Consider the following 16,172-nt stretch of genomic DNA (forward strand, 5'->3'; position numbering starts at 1 on the left):
GTCCATCCATTTTAACAGATAGTTTTATGGCTTAAGCCTAAAAAAGTAGTATAATCCAAAGTTCAACTGGACCACACAAAAGGGAACAGTGTGAATTGAACGTCTACCATTGAAAAATTCTTGGGGGCCACAGAAGTTTTGGATCAAGCTGATATTTGTGTTTTCCATTCATCCATATCTGTGAGATCCTATGAACAGGTTGGATGACAAATAAATATCACCGTTGGCCCTAGGAAAGTTTCAACGGTGGACATGATTATCCCTACTGTTTCCTTTGATGTGGTCCACTTGAGATCTGGATATGCTTCAATTTGGTATCAGCCACAAAAATAATCTGGAAAAACGGATGGACGGCGTGGATAACTAAATACATTCACGGTGGGCCCACCAGAGTTTACTCAGTACGATAAGGCATCCAATTTCGATTCACACGGCCCCCACAGCAGTTTCAGTTGCGGGAAACTCGCGTCCTATCAACCCCTCATTCAAGTTTCATACGCTTCGTTACCTGCAACAGGCAGAGGGGAGGGGTGAGGCAGGCCATGGAGGGATGCAATCAGAAAAAGAGGGTTGTGATTGTTGGTGGGGGTATTGCAGGAGGTCTCCTCGCAAAATCTCTTCAATCCCTTGCAGATGTTGTTCTCATTGATCCGTACGCTCTCTCTTTCTCTCTCTTTTTTCTCTCATTCATGTAATAAGGATCTGATGCATCAGGGCGTGAATGGTGTGTCCTGGTGCGCCATTTTGTACATGTAGGGCCTGTGGGTCGGGGATCCCGACCGTTGATCTAAGGTGATCCACCATGGATTGGTGATGCCTGAAGAATTTCCAGATTAGAAGACAATAGCTCTTGGTTTGATGGAGTACACATAAATGGTTAGGGAAAACGCAGAGCAATGGTTCATACTAGTAGTCATTGATCAGAAGGGTAGACTCATCCAATCAGGAGTTTTTCTGGGACATCCAAGCCGGCACATCATGCGGATTCCATGTTTAGATGACATTTCCCGAAAGTAAGGATGAAAAACTCATCTTCGGGTAGAAAATGTATGGAAATAGTTGGTTTAGAAAAATTCCAATGTTTTAGTCTCAACATAGACATGGACCCACGTAAGTAATTGTTGATGGCCACCAATTGATTGGTAAGGATTGGCCGATAATGTTCACTTTCTAGTACATGTTGATATGTTCCTCGGCTGAGCTCGTAGGACTTGTAGGAATTTTTGGATTTGTAAATTCGTAATTATGGAAATTCAGAATTAAAAAAAAAAAAAGAAAATTAGAAATTAGAAATAGGAGTTTAGAAAACTTATTTGATTCGAGGCGCGACGAAAGTCACTTGGCTTGACTTGAAATTGATTTGTCCTCCATTGGACGATGTCTGTAGTGCAACAGGAATACTAGACAATTAATCTCTAGGATACCCTCGAATGTTGTCCTGTCACACCAGCGCACTCGATGTATGAAGACTTGAACCGTCACTGGATGTCTAACCTGAACACTGAACTAGATAAAATCGTTGCAGAGATTAGGAGTAAGAGAGAGAGAGTCGAAAGATTGAACTTGATTAAAAATTTGGAACCAGAGATGTCCATTATATAGACTTCAAAGGTTGCCTCGAATGGGTGTGTCCGCATCCCTGCCAACAGTCATGGTTGTTGGGTTTATTTATTTATTTATTTATTTATTTATTTATTTAAAGAAGAAGCATTTTCGTTTTCTGGCTCTATACAAATAATTGTTGCAAATTGAAATTTCAAAAAGGCAACAAAAACTTTTAGGCCTGCAAGTATACTCGCTCTCGCATGCGCGCACACTGCACCGCGCCGGCCATGGCAACGGCCCGGCCTGGTGTGCGCACTCATATGGTTCATGGCATAAATTGGGGCTGATGATATGGCTCCTCCCCTCGAACAACCAAATTCACATGTCCCCTGAAAGGGGCCTAAGCCCTATATAAAATTTTTTTTCTTTTAAGCCCAAAGTTTTCTTCTTGCTTATCTGATGTGGGACTAAACCCATACTACTACAAGACAAAATGCCTTTGTTGCTTTTTTGAAAAATTGGAGAGATTTTTTTAAATCATTTAAAATTAATTAATTATTTATTTTAAAACACCAAAAATATAACAATCCCCCACATATTTCAAAATAATGACTTTCGGGTTAGATAGAAATAATCATGCATTATATCAATGTCTATTAGACTTGAATCGATACTTAGAATAGACAAGGTAGGTTCACAGGAGTCAGGTGACGAACAGTCTTAAACCAGATTCCTATTAATGTAAAACGGTTACACATATCACTCACACAATTGTTTCGATACAGATGATTTTGTGGTTTGATGGTTTTTGGCCAGGCATCTTTACCTGGATTTCACTAGTGCTTTAGAGAATTCTTCCAAGTTCTCATGGTAAGTGGCCTCACCTCCACACTAGTATAGGTGAATTCCATCAAGTGTACGCAGCAACTGAATGCAACACAAACAAGTATATGGCATATGGATTCATTAAGAGTTTTAGACTCAACTTTACTAATTGTTGCTTACACTGTCCACACCATTGAATGAGCTTTCTTATCGCAATGCTGTACGTCTCCTAGTGTTTTGTTGTTTACCCATTTGAAACCTATTGCATGGGATCTCCATTTGTATAGATTGGGTTACCAACACTGGTAGGTCATGGTATTGGACTTAACCCCATTCCATTCGATGTATCTAGGACTAGTTGTTTACTGGGTCCTTTAGTAAGAGGATTTGCCAAGTTCTTCTCCGATCTCACAAAATCAATGACTATTACTCCATCTTGTAGTAAATGTCTTACTATATTATGCTGAAGTCGAATATGCCTACTTTTGCCATTATAAATCTTATTATTTGCCCTTGCTATAGCAGCTTGACAATCACAATGTAGAGATATAGCTAAAATAGGTTTTGGCCACAAAGGTATATCAGCCAATAGATTTCTAATCCATTATATTTATGTTCCAATCTTTTCCAATGTAATGAACTCGGATTCCATAGTCGACCGAGCAATACAAGTCTGTTTGGTGGATTTCCAAGAGACGGCTCCTTCACCCAAAACGAAAACATATCCGCTTGTGGATTTTGTTTCATTTGAATCTGTAATCCAGTTAGCGTCGCTATATCTTCCAATATTGCGGGAAAGCCAAAGTAATGTATACCATATGCGATTGTATCTTTTAGATACCTTAGTATTCTAGATAAAAACATTCTAGTATATACCATATGTAATTGTACCTTTTAGATACCTTAGTATTTTATCCTCATTAATTGCTCTCCTTTTGGGTATTTTAGGGCTTCCAAAGCCTCCACTAGGGGGACCCCTTATCCCCATTTCTTTTTGTGTTAGTCACGGAGGCTCTTTGTGGCATGCTATCTCGCGAGCAAGAGATCAGCCTCTTTAGAGGGTTTTGTGTGGAAAACTTTGATCTTCGATCTTCCATTCAATCATTTGCAATTCGCCGATGACACCTTACTCTTTTGCGAAACTTAGGTGGCTCTCTCGAGTATGACTATTTCTTGGTTTCAGGGATGAAAATCAATCTAAGTCTGATTTTATGGTATCAACCTTGATTCCAAGGTTTGCTTCTCTTTGGCTGAATCTTTTAGATGCAAGGTATGCCTGCTCCCCACTCTCTATTTGGGTTTGCCCCTTTGTATAGGAAAGCCTCCCCTTGCCCTTTGACACATAATTATTGAAAGAAAGAAGTGGAAACTCTCTTCTTGGAAGCTTAATCTTCTGTTGTTAAGAGGGAGGCTAAACCTTATAAAGGCTTCCCTATTTAATCTACCGGTCTATTTCCTTTTGCTATTTAGATGTTCAAAATCGGTGATTGCTAAGATAGATAAACTTAGAAGAAATATTCTATGGCAATGTGGTTCTAGTGGTGGTAAATTCCTTCATTTGAACTGGAAAGAGGTCTGTTACTCTTATGAGAATTTATTTTTTTTACTATTATTATTATTATTATTTTGGGGGAGTTGGCATTACTATTAGGCAAATGGGTATGGGGATTTGGGTGTGAGGAAAACTGTCTGTGGTGCCAACTCGTAGCTACAAAATATGACGTGTCTTCTACAGGATGGTGGACCAAGCATTCTTCCCTCTACCACGCCTGCTTTCTATGGAAAGGAATTCCCAAATATGCTCCACTAATGTTTGATAGAATCTCTTTTTCCTTGGGAAAAGGTTCCAAAATTAGATTATGGCTAGATATATGGTTCGACAATCGTTCTCTAGCTGAATCGTACCCCACCTTGTTTGCTATCTCAGTTGACCCTAATGCTCTTCAAGGACTGTTTCTGTCCGGAAGGAAATGGTGGGATTTGGATTACCTAATTTTGTTGGAATTTGTCTGATTTCGAGCTAAAGGAATTTACTAGCCTCATCTCTTTCTTGTAGGGCGCTTCTATGCCTCTTCCCTCTATGCTGGAAGACTCCATCTGTTGGTCGTTGTCGGCCTTCAGCCTTTTCTCAATGCGGTCCTGATAAAACAAGATGGTATCGACAATATCTGTGATATCGCAACAAATCGTGTGATATATCGCACGATACATAGAAATCTGTTTTTTTTTTTTTTTTTTTTTTTTAATAATAAATTTTTGAGGGATTTCTGCCAAGTTTTGTGTCATCGGGTAGTGATAACGATAATATTGGCCGATAGTATCAATATTGTGAACAGTGGTGGATCATCTCCTCTTACACTATCCTTTCTCTTCCGACATTTGGTGGAGTGTCTTTAGGCTTGCAGGGGTCCCCGTGGTTATGCCAAGCGCAATAGATAGCCTCCTTAATAGGTGGCATGCTGATTCGGTAGGAGCTCTGGGTAAAAGAAAGTGGAGGACTATCCTCCTGGCAGTGATTTGGGCTATTTGGGTAGAACGCAATAATCGCTGCTTCAGGAATGGTTCGGTTTCAACGATCGGGGTGTTCTCTAGAGTGCTAGTCCTCTTTAGAGATTGGGCTCCTTAGTTTTTTCCGGAAATTTCTCTTGGGTTTTGGCTGCTCGAGAGCAGCTTGTGTTGTTTTTTGTTTTTCTCCTTTCCTCTAGTTTCCCTTGTTGCATTTCTTTCCTTCTTCTTCTTCTTCTTCTTCTTCTTCCTTTTATTTTATTTTATTTTATTTTTATTTTCAACAAAAGTATCATCTTAAAAAAAAAAACAAATAAATAAAAAAATAAAAAACAAAAAATAAAACTTGGTTTCCAAGTAAAGCACTCACACTGTATAGTATGATAACCAATTGCATGTTCATCATCTCCTTATAAAAGAGGGGATTTTCTATCTACTAAAATTCCACTTTCTAAAATGGATAATCTTCCTAGAATACTTATTCTTGAAACTGCTAGAAATATCCTACTCACTTATACTGTTTGAGAAGAAGTGCAACTCTATTATAACTCTTGGTAAATCTTTAAAGGACTGGTTAAGATATAGCTCAACTCAGCAACACGTAGAATATTGACATGAAAATTCTTATATACAGTAAAATCACTACAAGTATGACCATGCTGACCAAATCAACTGACCCAAACCTCCAGTTCACACTTCAGTAATTCAGATCATTTACCTTTTAAAGATTCATCCACAGCAGGGCCAACCCCATGATTGATTCAAATCACTGTACATTTGATACGTGGCAGTGGAAATTGGTACCACAGTCTGGGTTGTGCCCTGGGTTCGCTGCTTTTTCCCTTCTCCTCACGGAATTTTGGTTATCCATTCATTCATTTATTTATCATTGTTCTTTTATTCAATATGATTCTATTTTATGTCTGAACATAGGAAGGAGTACTTTGAGATCCCATGGGCAAAGCTGAGATCAATGGTGGAGCCTTCGTTTGCGGAGCGATCGGTGTTCAATCATGTAAACTACTTCAAGTCTGGGAGGATTGTTACATCTTCTGCAGTCAACATCACTGAGACTGAGGTCCTGACCGCAGGGGGCCATCGCATCACATATGACTATCTCGTCATAGCCACCGGTCATGCCGATTCCTTTCCCATGACAAGAGCTGACAGGCTCAAACAGTTTGAGGAAGGTATACATGAGTTATAGTATGTTATCTGGACTGTTCATTTGCTGGACTGAATATATTGAAAATCACATGGATTGGATTATCCTGTGGACCCACCATGGCTTGCAATGGAGCCATTAGTCATAAGAAAGCACATTTGCTTTAACCATCTGTTTGAAAGCCATGTATTGGATGGTCAGGATTCTCCTATTAGTGAAATTTCTTCACTACGACCCATCAACTATGGATACCCACTAGATGAAATGTCTATTTTCTCAGGGCGGGACCAATTTACAATGAAAATGTGAGATTGAGCACATTAAATCCTCAAGTCTTTGGCATTTAGGTCTTTTGAAGATCTACAAAGTGGAGCGATTAGAAACAGCCACACTTGAATTAAGTGAGAGATATTTTCTCATGCGGTGACCACCACATGATCCACACAACAATTGATCAGGCGAAGGGCGGCAACCTCCTTTGATAGTCATACTTGGACAGTTTTGAAAATGCTTCACACCAGAATATTTGATGCAATGCATCATTTCTCAAAGATTTTTTTTTTTCTTCACTAAAATTGAGCACCAACTTCCCAAATAGAGTGTTTTGAGGATTCATGTGCATACAATTGGGTATACACTAACAGAGCTGATCATTAGAAATCTTGATAAGTTTTTAATATTTTATTCCACCAAAAACATTTATATCTTAGGCTTTAGGAGCCATGCCTTTGTACAAAAATGATCAGAAAGTTGCCATATTTTCTAAATAAATTAGTATCTTTATTTTATTACATAACTTTTGGCTTTGAGAATTGGCAAATTATTAGCTTTTAAAATAATATCACCATTCTTTCTTTTTAAGCACAATGTACATGTAGAAACATACTGGAAAAGTTATGATGATTTGAAGATCAAGTTACTATCTATTTTGAACATTAACAACTTGCATTTCATATTGCATCCAAATCATGGTCACCTGGATTGCCGGTCTGTTTGGCATGTGGTAGGGGAATGGTACACAGTATACTACTTCATCCAATACGTGGAACGCTAAGGGGAGGTCATGTGTGTCACCCCAATACCTACATTGTACGTGCAATATAGTTTTATATATGAACTCATTTCGCAATGAATATATGAAATGACGAACTTTATCATTATATGCCTAGCTTTAATTTTATTTTTATACATGCACTGACACCCACACACACCCAGGCACTCACACCACAGTGAAATTTCACCACAATGGGTACTTGAACCCATGACCTGGTGCTCAAACTCTTGTGAGTCTACCGCCGAGGCATGACTTGAGTAGTGTATATTATAAATAAATAAATAAATAAGAGTGTAAATATGAACATTGTAAATATCAATTTGTTTTAACTTAATCAATAGTAAAAATATAGAACCATAATTTCAGGTTGCCAAAAATAGAGATCTGGATTGCTAATGACCCACAATCCGGATCACTCGATTTGGAACAGAAGACATGGGGGTTTCGTGTTTTAGTTAACTTTGTTCCAAATTAATATTAGCTTGCTTAAGTGGTTTTAAAACTTCGGGTGAGTCGCCAATATCACCGCATGTTAATCCTAGGATCAGCTTGCATCGTTTGCTCACAAAAGCAGGCATAGGGGCTATTTGTGGACATAGCCAGTAAGTAATTGTCGCAAACACATGTTATTCATGTCACAACCCTCTCTCCCTCTCCCTCTCTCTCTCTCTCTCTCTCTCTCTCTGACAATAGGTACTACCTATGGCTATCAAATCAAGTCCCAAGTCCCAACATGGGCCAAGATGATGTTTCAAGAACTGGACTAGCTAGTTAAACCAGGTTCTGCTTGACCCAGCCTCCTGCACAGTTGGCCACTTTGAAAACCCAAAAAAGTAGTCAAAACAGATGAAAAGCCGGTCAAGCCAGCCGTCTGGGTTTTGCTTGAGCCACCCAGCCCATGGAGATATTGCGACTTTATTTTTTAGCTGTTTTTCAACCTTTTAATGTATTCCATTTCTATAGCAGTTCTAATATTTCCTTTATCTTTATTTTTAGTTCTTCTTCTTCTTATTATTATTATTATACTTTCTCTTGTGACATTGTTTATTTTTTCAATGGTCCCATAGCTCACTGTTCCATGCATATTGGTTTTTAATTCTAGCCTTTCTTTTATTGTAGATAATAAAAAAATAAAATCAGCCAAATCAATTTTGATCATTGGAGGTGGGCCAACCGGTGTTGAACTTGCTGGAGAGATTGCCGTTGATTTCCCAGAAAAAAAGGTGACACTGGTTCATAGAGGACAAAGGTTGCTGGATTTCATTGAACCAAAAGCTTCCGTGAAGGCACTATATTGGTTGATGTCAAAGAAAGTGGAGGTGCTTTTGGATCAGTCAGTTAATTTAGATTCTATATCAAATGGGGGGAGTGCTTATGAGACATCAACAGGAGAAACCATTGCAGCCGATTGCCATTTTGTGTGTGCGGGAAGTGCCATGCTAGCTTCGTCATGGCTGAAGGACACTGTGTTGAAGGAATCCTTGGACCTGAGAGGAAGATTGATGGTTGATGAGTACCTGAGGGTCACAGGTCATGATAATGTTTTCGCCATTGGAGATATTACTAACATTCCGGTGAGTCCACGTATTTCTCCTTGATATTGATCGTTATTTCATTCTTTTCCATATCTACCATCCAATGAATGTTGATGCCCCTTGATTGGAACCATCTGAGTGGTGAGCCTTGAACTACCTTTAGAATGGGTTTGGGCTTAGAAATTGGTCCCATGAGTCATCAATAGCTTGCATTTCACAGAAAAGGACCGTTGATCAAATGGTTTTCAATCAGCGTGATTTTTGTGCTAAGGTTTGGGGATGAGATGTGCTCCTGTTGGAGTGTGGTGATGGTTTATACACCGAGGAAATATACAATGCTTGGCCCAAATTACTAATTTTATTGTTCCAACCAATGCTTTCTGTATCGTTATCGTGTAATGTATCGCACCTATGGGATACGAATACATATCAGTTATTGTACGGGATATGTCGGTTGTATTGCGTAATTTATCACCGTTGTTGGGAAACATGGGGAAATTGGTTGAATTTTTCAATGAAACTTCAGAGTTTGTTAAAAAAGACACCAATACGCACTTATAATTTTTTTTTTTTTAAAAATCACAAAAAGTGCACGTACTAGTTTTTCTTTATATAGGGTCCTAACGTATGCTTTGTTTGATTAAACTGATGCAACTATATTTAGAGTCAATTTATAAAATTTATAAATATAAGGTGTGCCGTATCTATTACGATACGACCATCAAGGTTGATATGTATAGGTAATGGCCGTGACCATTAAACAATACAAGGGTGAATTGGAGCAGTTGGTTTTTTGGAACCGTATTGGCCATTATGGGGCTGTAATAGCTGTTACGGGGCTGTAATAGTTGTTACGGGGCATAACAACCGCCACCAACGGTTGAAAAATAATATTTTTTTTTCTATTTAAATCCATTTTCTTCTCATTTTTGCACTTTTCTCATTCCAAAAACTTTCCTAGATCATTCTATAGCAGATTTCGACCACTCTTACCATAGTTTTTAGGATTAAACCATGGATTGAAGCGATTTGGAAAAATATAAGCTCTGAGGGCTATTTTTTTCAAAAATTAAAAAAAAATGGTATTTATGCTTCTTTTTTTCCCCAATTTCTAGTTCTAATGCTTGATTGTGATGTGTGAATATTAGAGACACATAACCATGTTCGTAAATTCACCAGACAACTGGATATAACACACTTGCCAAAGAGTGAACCGTTACGCTACCATAAACATGTTCAAAACAAAAAATGAATACATATTTGAAATATTTACATTATTTTCGATCAAAAAAAATCAGAATTTTTTAGGCAAAAGAAAATTTCAACCTTAAAGGCCATTACGTAAAGGTAACAGTGGTAACTATTACACGTTATGAGGTTGTAATGGCTGTAACAACCGTTATGGAAAAGTATGAACCATAAGTGTTCGAAGCATCAATATCGCTACAAGTTTTGCTGGCTGGGGATATGGAAACAATATCGATATCATCGATAATACCGCTGATAATCGGAAATGCGGGGAAACATGGGGAAAACGGTGGAATTTTTCAGTGAAACTTAGATGCTAAAATACGCATATTTGCATATTTAGGAATTAAAAAAAAAAAAGAAGCAAAAAGAGTGCATACATAATAGGTTTCCATTTAACGGAGTCCTAGCATGTGCTGCCGTAAGAGATTAGTCCAACCATCTATCCATCCAACCATCTATCCAACCTTCAACCTTCCATCAAAACATGCATCAATATTTCAGAATATCAACAACACACGATATTTCCCAACATGTCGTTGACAACTAGAAAGAAAACGAAAGATTGTGGTCTTCATGTCACCCATTTTGCGATAATGATAATATTGCGATATTGTCGATATTATCGTTGACAAATTGAACATTGCATACAACCATGTGTCTATAAAAAAAAAAATGAAATGGAAAGTTTTTAATCTACATATTTTTTACGATATCGATACATCGGCGATATCATCAAAATATCATAGGTACACTGGCAATACAAGCGACGCCTGGAATTTACGCGGTTGAAAATATTGGTGATACACTATTTATATTGATACATTGACAATACAAGTGATACCTAGAATTTACACAGTTGAAAATATTTTGTGATACATTGGTGATACTTAGTGATACATCGCTGATACTTAGAATTTCTGATACTACCGTTGTTATTGGTATTGCTGCCAGTGTTATTGGTATCGTTGAGCTAGAGATACATAATATTGGGGATATTTCGATAATATTAGAGATAATTCAAACAATACCCATAACTGCCGTTAACAGCTTGTTACGTCCCCTGAAAAGGTCATAACAACCTCGTAATGGTTTGTTATGGGGGCATATATAGGTGTTTTAAACTTCTTTTTCAACGTTATGAGGCAAATATGGGTTACTCAATGACCAATGTGAAACTTTAGCATACGCCCATAATATGCTATGGTCCTTCGTTTTTTTTTTTTTCCAATAAAAAAAGAAATCATAACCGTAACAACAATTCCGACCTGTATCGTAAAGGTGACGATGAAGGCCGTTACGACCATCGTTACCGATACGGAATACCTTGGTCACAACCACCGTTACCGATATGGAATACCTTGGTAAGAAGACATGTATGACAACACAAGTATTACATTCAATAATATTGGGGATATTTCGATAATATCGGAGATAATTCAAACAATGCCCGTAACTGCCATTAACGGCCCGTTACGTCCCCTGAAGGTCATAATAGCCTCGTAATGGTCTCTTACCGGGCATATACAGGTTTTTTAGACTTTTTTTTTTCAACGTTATCGGGCAAATATAGGTTTTTTGGGGTTTTTTTTCAATAAAAAAAAGAAACCATAACCGTAATAGCCGTTACGACCCGTATCATAAAGGTAATGATGATGGTCGTTACGACCACCGTTACCATTACGGAATACCTTGTTTATATCCACCGTTACCAATACGGAATACCTTGATAAGAAGACATGTATGGAAACACAAGTATTACATTCAAAAGCAAAAAAAGTAGACAACTAGAAATATATTTGAAGATATCGTTAAAAAAAATATTTTCTTAACATTTTTAAAAATTATTTTTAATGAAAAATTATTATTTTTTAAATATCCAAACTTCTAAAAATGTGTAGATAAGGTTATATACATGTTTGATTTTGTGTTTAGACACTAAGATTGCAAAAGATTTGGGAAATTTTAGATAAATTTCGATTTTTCTCCAAATCTCGAGGTCGAAGCTCCAAATCCATATTTTTTTTCATATAAAATATGAATAATCATGGATTTCTTTCCATTTGACACTATTTACAACATATAAAAATGAAAATAAAAATCAAAACTAAAAAATACACGCCTTTTGGAGTCCAACCCCAGGAAACACAAGTATTACATTCAATAATATTGGGGATATTTAGATAATATCGGAGATAATTCAAACAATGCCCATAACTGCCATTAACGGCCTGTTACGTCCCCCGAAAAGGTCATAACAGCCTCGTAATGGTTTGTTACAGGGCATATATAGGTTTTTTAGACTACTTTTTTTTTTTAAAATTTTTTAACGTTATCAAGGAAATATAGGTTTTTCGGGTTTTTTTTTTTTCAATAAAAAAGAAGAAGAAACCGTAACCGTAATAGTTGTTACTACCCGCATCATAAAGGTAATGATGATGGCCGTTACCATTACAGAATAACTTGGTTACGGCCAAGGTTACCAATACGGAATACCTTGATAAGAAGACATGTATGAAAACACAAGTATTACATTCAAAAGCAAAAAAAGTAGACAACTAGAAATATATTTGTAGATTTCGAAAAAAAAATATTTTCTTAACATTTTAAAATTATTTTTAATGAAAAATTATTATTTTTTAAATCTCCAAACTTGTAAAAATGTGTAGATAAGGTTATATACATGTTTGATTTTGTGTTTAGACACTAAGATTGCAACCGATTTGGGAAATTTTAGATAAATTGTGATTTTTCTCCAAATCTCGAGGTTGAAGCTCCAAATCCATATTTTTTTCATGTAAAATATGAATAATCATAGATATCTTTCCATTTGACACTATTTACAACATATAATAATGAAAAAAAGAATCAAAACTAAAAAATGCACACCTTTTAGAGTCCAACCCCAGGAAACTTCTGATCCCGATTTCAGAGAAATTTCAAAGATTTTCTTCCAACAAACTAGAGTTGACTAGTCAAAATCACCTTACAATGTACTGGGATTTTTTTTTTTTTTTTGCCCGATCGATTTTTGAGGATTTTAATGGACAAAACAATGCCAGTTTCCTTTTATCTCATTCGATATCGCACTTAATATCGATATATCACACTATACATTAATAAATTTTTTTTATGGTAGTGTGGATATATTGCATGATATCACGATATCCACGATCTATTGCAATATATTTCATGGTACCATGAAAAATGGATATTGAAGTTGGGTTTTGTATCGGCCAACCGCGACAACAGATATATTGTGGGATATATCGGTGATATCGCAAGATACTGAAAACACTAGCTCCAACTAGCACTAGTACAGGTGGGTGCCAGCTTTTAGTTATCTAGACTTTTCATTTGGTGGATCCCCACCATGGAGAGGCATGTAACGCATGTTGCTAGAAAACTCCCTTTGGACAATCCTAGTCATTGGGTAGTTGGTCTACAAATGGACCGTTAAAAGTAACAGATTGCCAATGGTCGATGAGCAACGGGAAGTTCACCAATCAGATGGCGATGACTGCTAGATAGAAAAGATGTAGTACATCACCCTTCGACCCTGGTTTCACACACCCGTTTAAAGCCAACTTGTAGCAAATCATCATAATCATCTTCTAAGCCTTATCCCAACTAATTGGGGTTAGCTGTATCCCGTTTTGCCATTCCACTATATCACGGATCTTGTCAGTTAAACCATAGGTCCTCAAGTCTTTTCTTACGATCTCCTCCCACATCCTTTTCGGCGTCTTGTTTCTCCTTTTAGAGCCTTGGACTTGAACGAACTCACTTCTCGTAATTGTAGTTCCAAGTCTCTGTCGCCATGGCCAAACCAACTTGTAGAGAATGTTGGCAAAAAAAAAAACAAACTAGTAATTCTGTTTCACTGGTTAGTCAGTCCCACTTGTAAGAGTGATTTTGAGTAAATCTGCAATGGGATGCTTTGCGTAGTACAGGCAGGTTTTCAATTATGATAAGTAGGGCCCATGGTTTAGTAATAAATTTGTTACGTTGCATCCCACCATGGATGGACCATGCCCTGACATTCTCCTTGAGAGGGAAATCTTAACCTTTAGTTTTGTGGCATTCAATTGAAAGAAAGTCCCAAGGATTAGTTGATAGACTCTTCCAATCTAGGATATCTTTGGCAAATGGTCTATTGATGGTGGAATGCAACAAATCAATGATCTGAAATATACAACACTATGGCTCACTATTTAGATATGCAAACTCGCTTATACTATACAAAACCTTGGGTCATGTATCTTATAATTCCACTCCAATCACACACTCTCTCCCCCCTCCCTTCCTCCATTTGGAGGTGGGAAAAGTGATGAACTGACCTCCTGGATGGGCTAAAGCTTAGAAAGTAGTCCCATGAATCAGTTATGTTGTTTATACATGGGATCGTGTACTCAATAATGAGGACATTGATCTAAGAATAAGTAGCCTTTTTCAATTTTCTTAATGAATATATGAGCTTCTATCTCTCAAATATATTAATATATATAAGCTTCTATGAATTGTCACTGACTGATGGAAGAAAAACTGAAAAAAGGAAATCAAGCAAGGATTCTGTGCTCAGAGACATGCAATGGTGGTTACCAAGAACATAAAGCTATTGATCGAGGAAGGTGACAAGAACAGGATGGCAACTTACAAGGCTAGTTCACCAATTGCAATGGTTTCTCTGGGAAGGAAGGAAGCGGTGGCACAGTTCCCCCTTGTGACTGTTAGCGGTTGCATACCAGGAATGATCAAATCCAGGGACTTGTTTGTGGGGAAGACAAGGAAGCAAATGGGGCTTGACCCTCATGGCGCCTCCTAAAGGAACAGATTTGGATTCATGGGTTTGTTAAAGGTATTCCTTTTCTTCTTCTTTCCTTCTCCATTATTCTGGATATAGTGGACATTCGCCACTTTTTTCATACATATATGACATTTGTGTAAAACAATCCTCATTGACAAAGTCATGGCCCTGTTATGTATGGAGTATTCCTGAAAATCACAGTGATTGAATATCTGAACTATCCAAGTTATGGCATCGAGTTTATAAACTTGACATTATTTTAAACCACCCATTTGATAGTCAGCGATTGGGTGGTTGGGAACATTTGGTTAGTGTGATATTCTTGTTATGGTCCATCAGTAGGGGCCCCAAGATTTTGATGGTCTGGATTTACATGCATGTATGCCATGTCTAAAGTGGATGAATCGCCGCCATTTAAAAATTGGTAGTGAACAATTGCAGTAGTCTTGTGTCTTTTTTTTTTATTATCTCTGTACCTATATTTTTGTTCATGGTTGCAACATTGTTTGCCACATTGGGCTCTCTTTGGATTGATTCTCTTTTTTAAGTTTTGAGAAATGAGAATTTTCTCTTTCTATTGCAGCAGGTCAGATTTTCAAGAAATCGATCTGGAACATGAGAATCTCCCTCACTCCCTCCTCCACACCCCAAATAAATTCATGAGGTCTTTTAACATGTGCTGCAGCAGTGGTGCATATGGAGGGCCTCTTTGTTAGCAAATCTTGCTATGTTTCTTCCCAATAAGAGGGATTATCAGATCCATGATGGGATGCTTTGCATAGTGTGGGGAGTTCTTCAATTATGAGTGCCCATGATTCAATAATCTATTTTTCTATTGCATCCCACCATTGATGGCCATACCCTAACACTCCTTTATGGGGAAATCATAACAGTTTGTTTTGTTGCATTCAATTAAAAAGTCTCCCAATCATTAGTTGCGACAATCTTCCCACCAGGGATACTTTTGGGGGAATGGTCTATTCATGGTAGAATGCGACAAATCAATGATGTGGAATATCTAACTCTAGGCCCCACTATTTAGAAATGCAAACTCACCTATACTATGCAAAACCTTGCATCATGTATCCTATAATTCCTATTTCAATCTCCCTCTCCCTCTCCCTCCATGTGCATGTTGTGGAAGTATATGTATATGTATATGTGTGCGTGTGTTTATTGTATACCAGCAGAGTACTGTAACTTTTCCCTTCAAGTAATATATGTATAGGTGTTTGTGTTGGTCTTTAGACTTAACATAACACAACCGTTTCCTCCTCTCCCTCTCTCTTCTTCCTCTCTCCTTTCATCTCCATATTTCGTTTATTTTATATTTCTACTTGGTATCAAAGCGTCTGATCCAGGACCTGATCGCAACTTGGGGTAGTGGGCGCACTGCTGACGTCGTCCATGTGCACGGATGACATCAATAGTGTACGACCATGAAGTCTTTTTGAAGCAGAAGTTTGAGATATGATAGATCAGGATTTT

The 16,172-nt window shown here is 37.5% G+C and overlaps 1 protein-coding gene across 2 annotated transcripts; it reads left to right on the plus strand.

Annotated features, from left to right (window-relative positions):
- Positions 1–452: 452 nt before the first annotated feature.
- On the plus strand, positions 453–15,961 carry LOC131252415 (uncharacterized). Of its 2 annotated transcripts, none has more exons than XM_058253074.1 (5): positions 453–652; positions 5,809–6,065; positions 8,214–8,668; positions 14,433–14,735; positions 15,268–15,961. In XM_058253074.1, the coding sequence occupies exons 1-4, from the start codon at positions 543–545 to the stop codon at positions 14,700–14,702; spliced, it is 1,092 nt and encodes a 363-aa protein (XP_058109057.1). In that variant the 5' UTR covers positions 453–542; the 3' UTR covers positions 14,703–14,735; positions 15,268–15,961. The 2 variants fall into 2 exon arrangements, with proteins under 2 accessions (XP_058109057.1, XP_058109058.1); XM_058253075.1 differs by having other exon boundaries at positions 15,271–15,961.
- The last annotated feature ends 211 nt before the right edge of the window (positions 15,962–16,172 follow it).

This window comes from Magnolia sinica, chromosome 1, assembly GCF_029962835.1.
Source record: "Magnolia sinica isolate HGM2019 chromosome 1, MsV1, whole genome shotgun sequence".
In the NCBI taxonomy this organism is placed as follows: Eukaryota; Viridiplantae; Streptophyta; class Magnoliopsida; order Magnoliales; family Magnoliaceae; genus Magnolia; species Magnolia sinica.

What these genes read in the sequence shown, in the direction of transcription:
- LOC131252415 (XM_058253074.1), top strand. Translation starts at nt 543, where the DNA reads ATGGAGGGATGCAATCAGAAAAAGAGGGTTGTGATTGTTGGTGGGGGT. An exon ending in GATGTTGTTCTCATTGATCC is followed by an intron (nt 653 to 5,808) that starts GTACGCTCTCTC and finishes GTCTGAACATAG; the next exon opens with GAAGGAGTACTTTGAGATCC. An exon ending in GAGATATTACTAACATTCCG is followed by an intron (nt 8,669 to 14,432) that starts GTGAGTCCACGT and finishes AACTGAAAAAAG; the next exon opens with GAAATCAAGCAAGGATTCTG.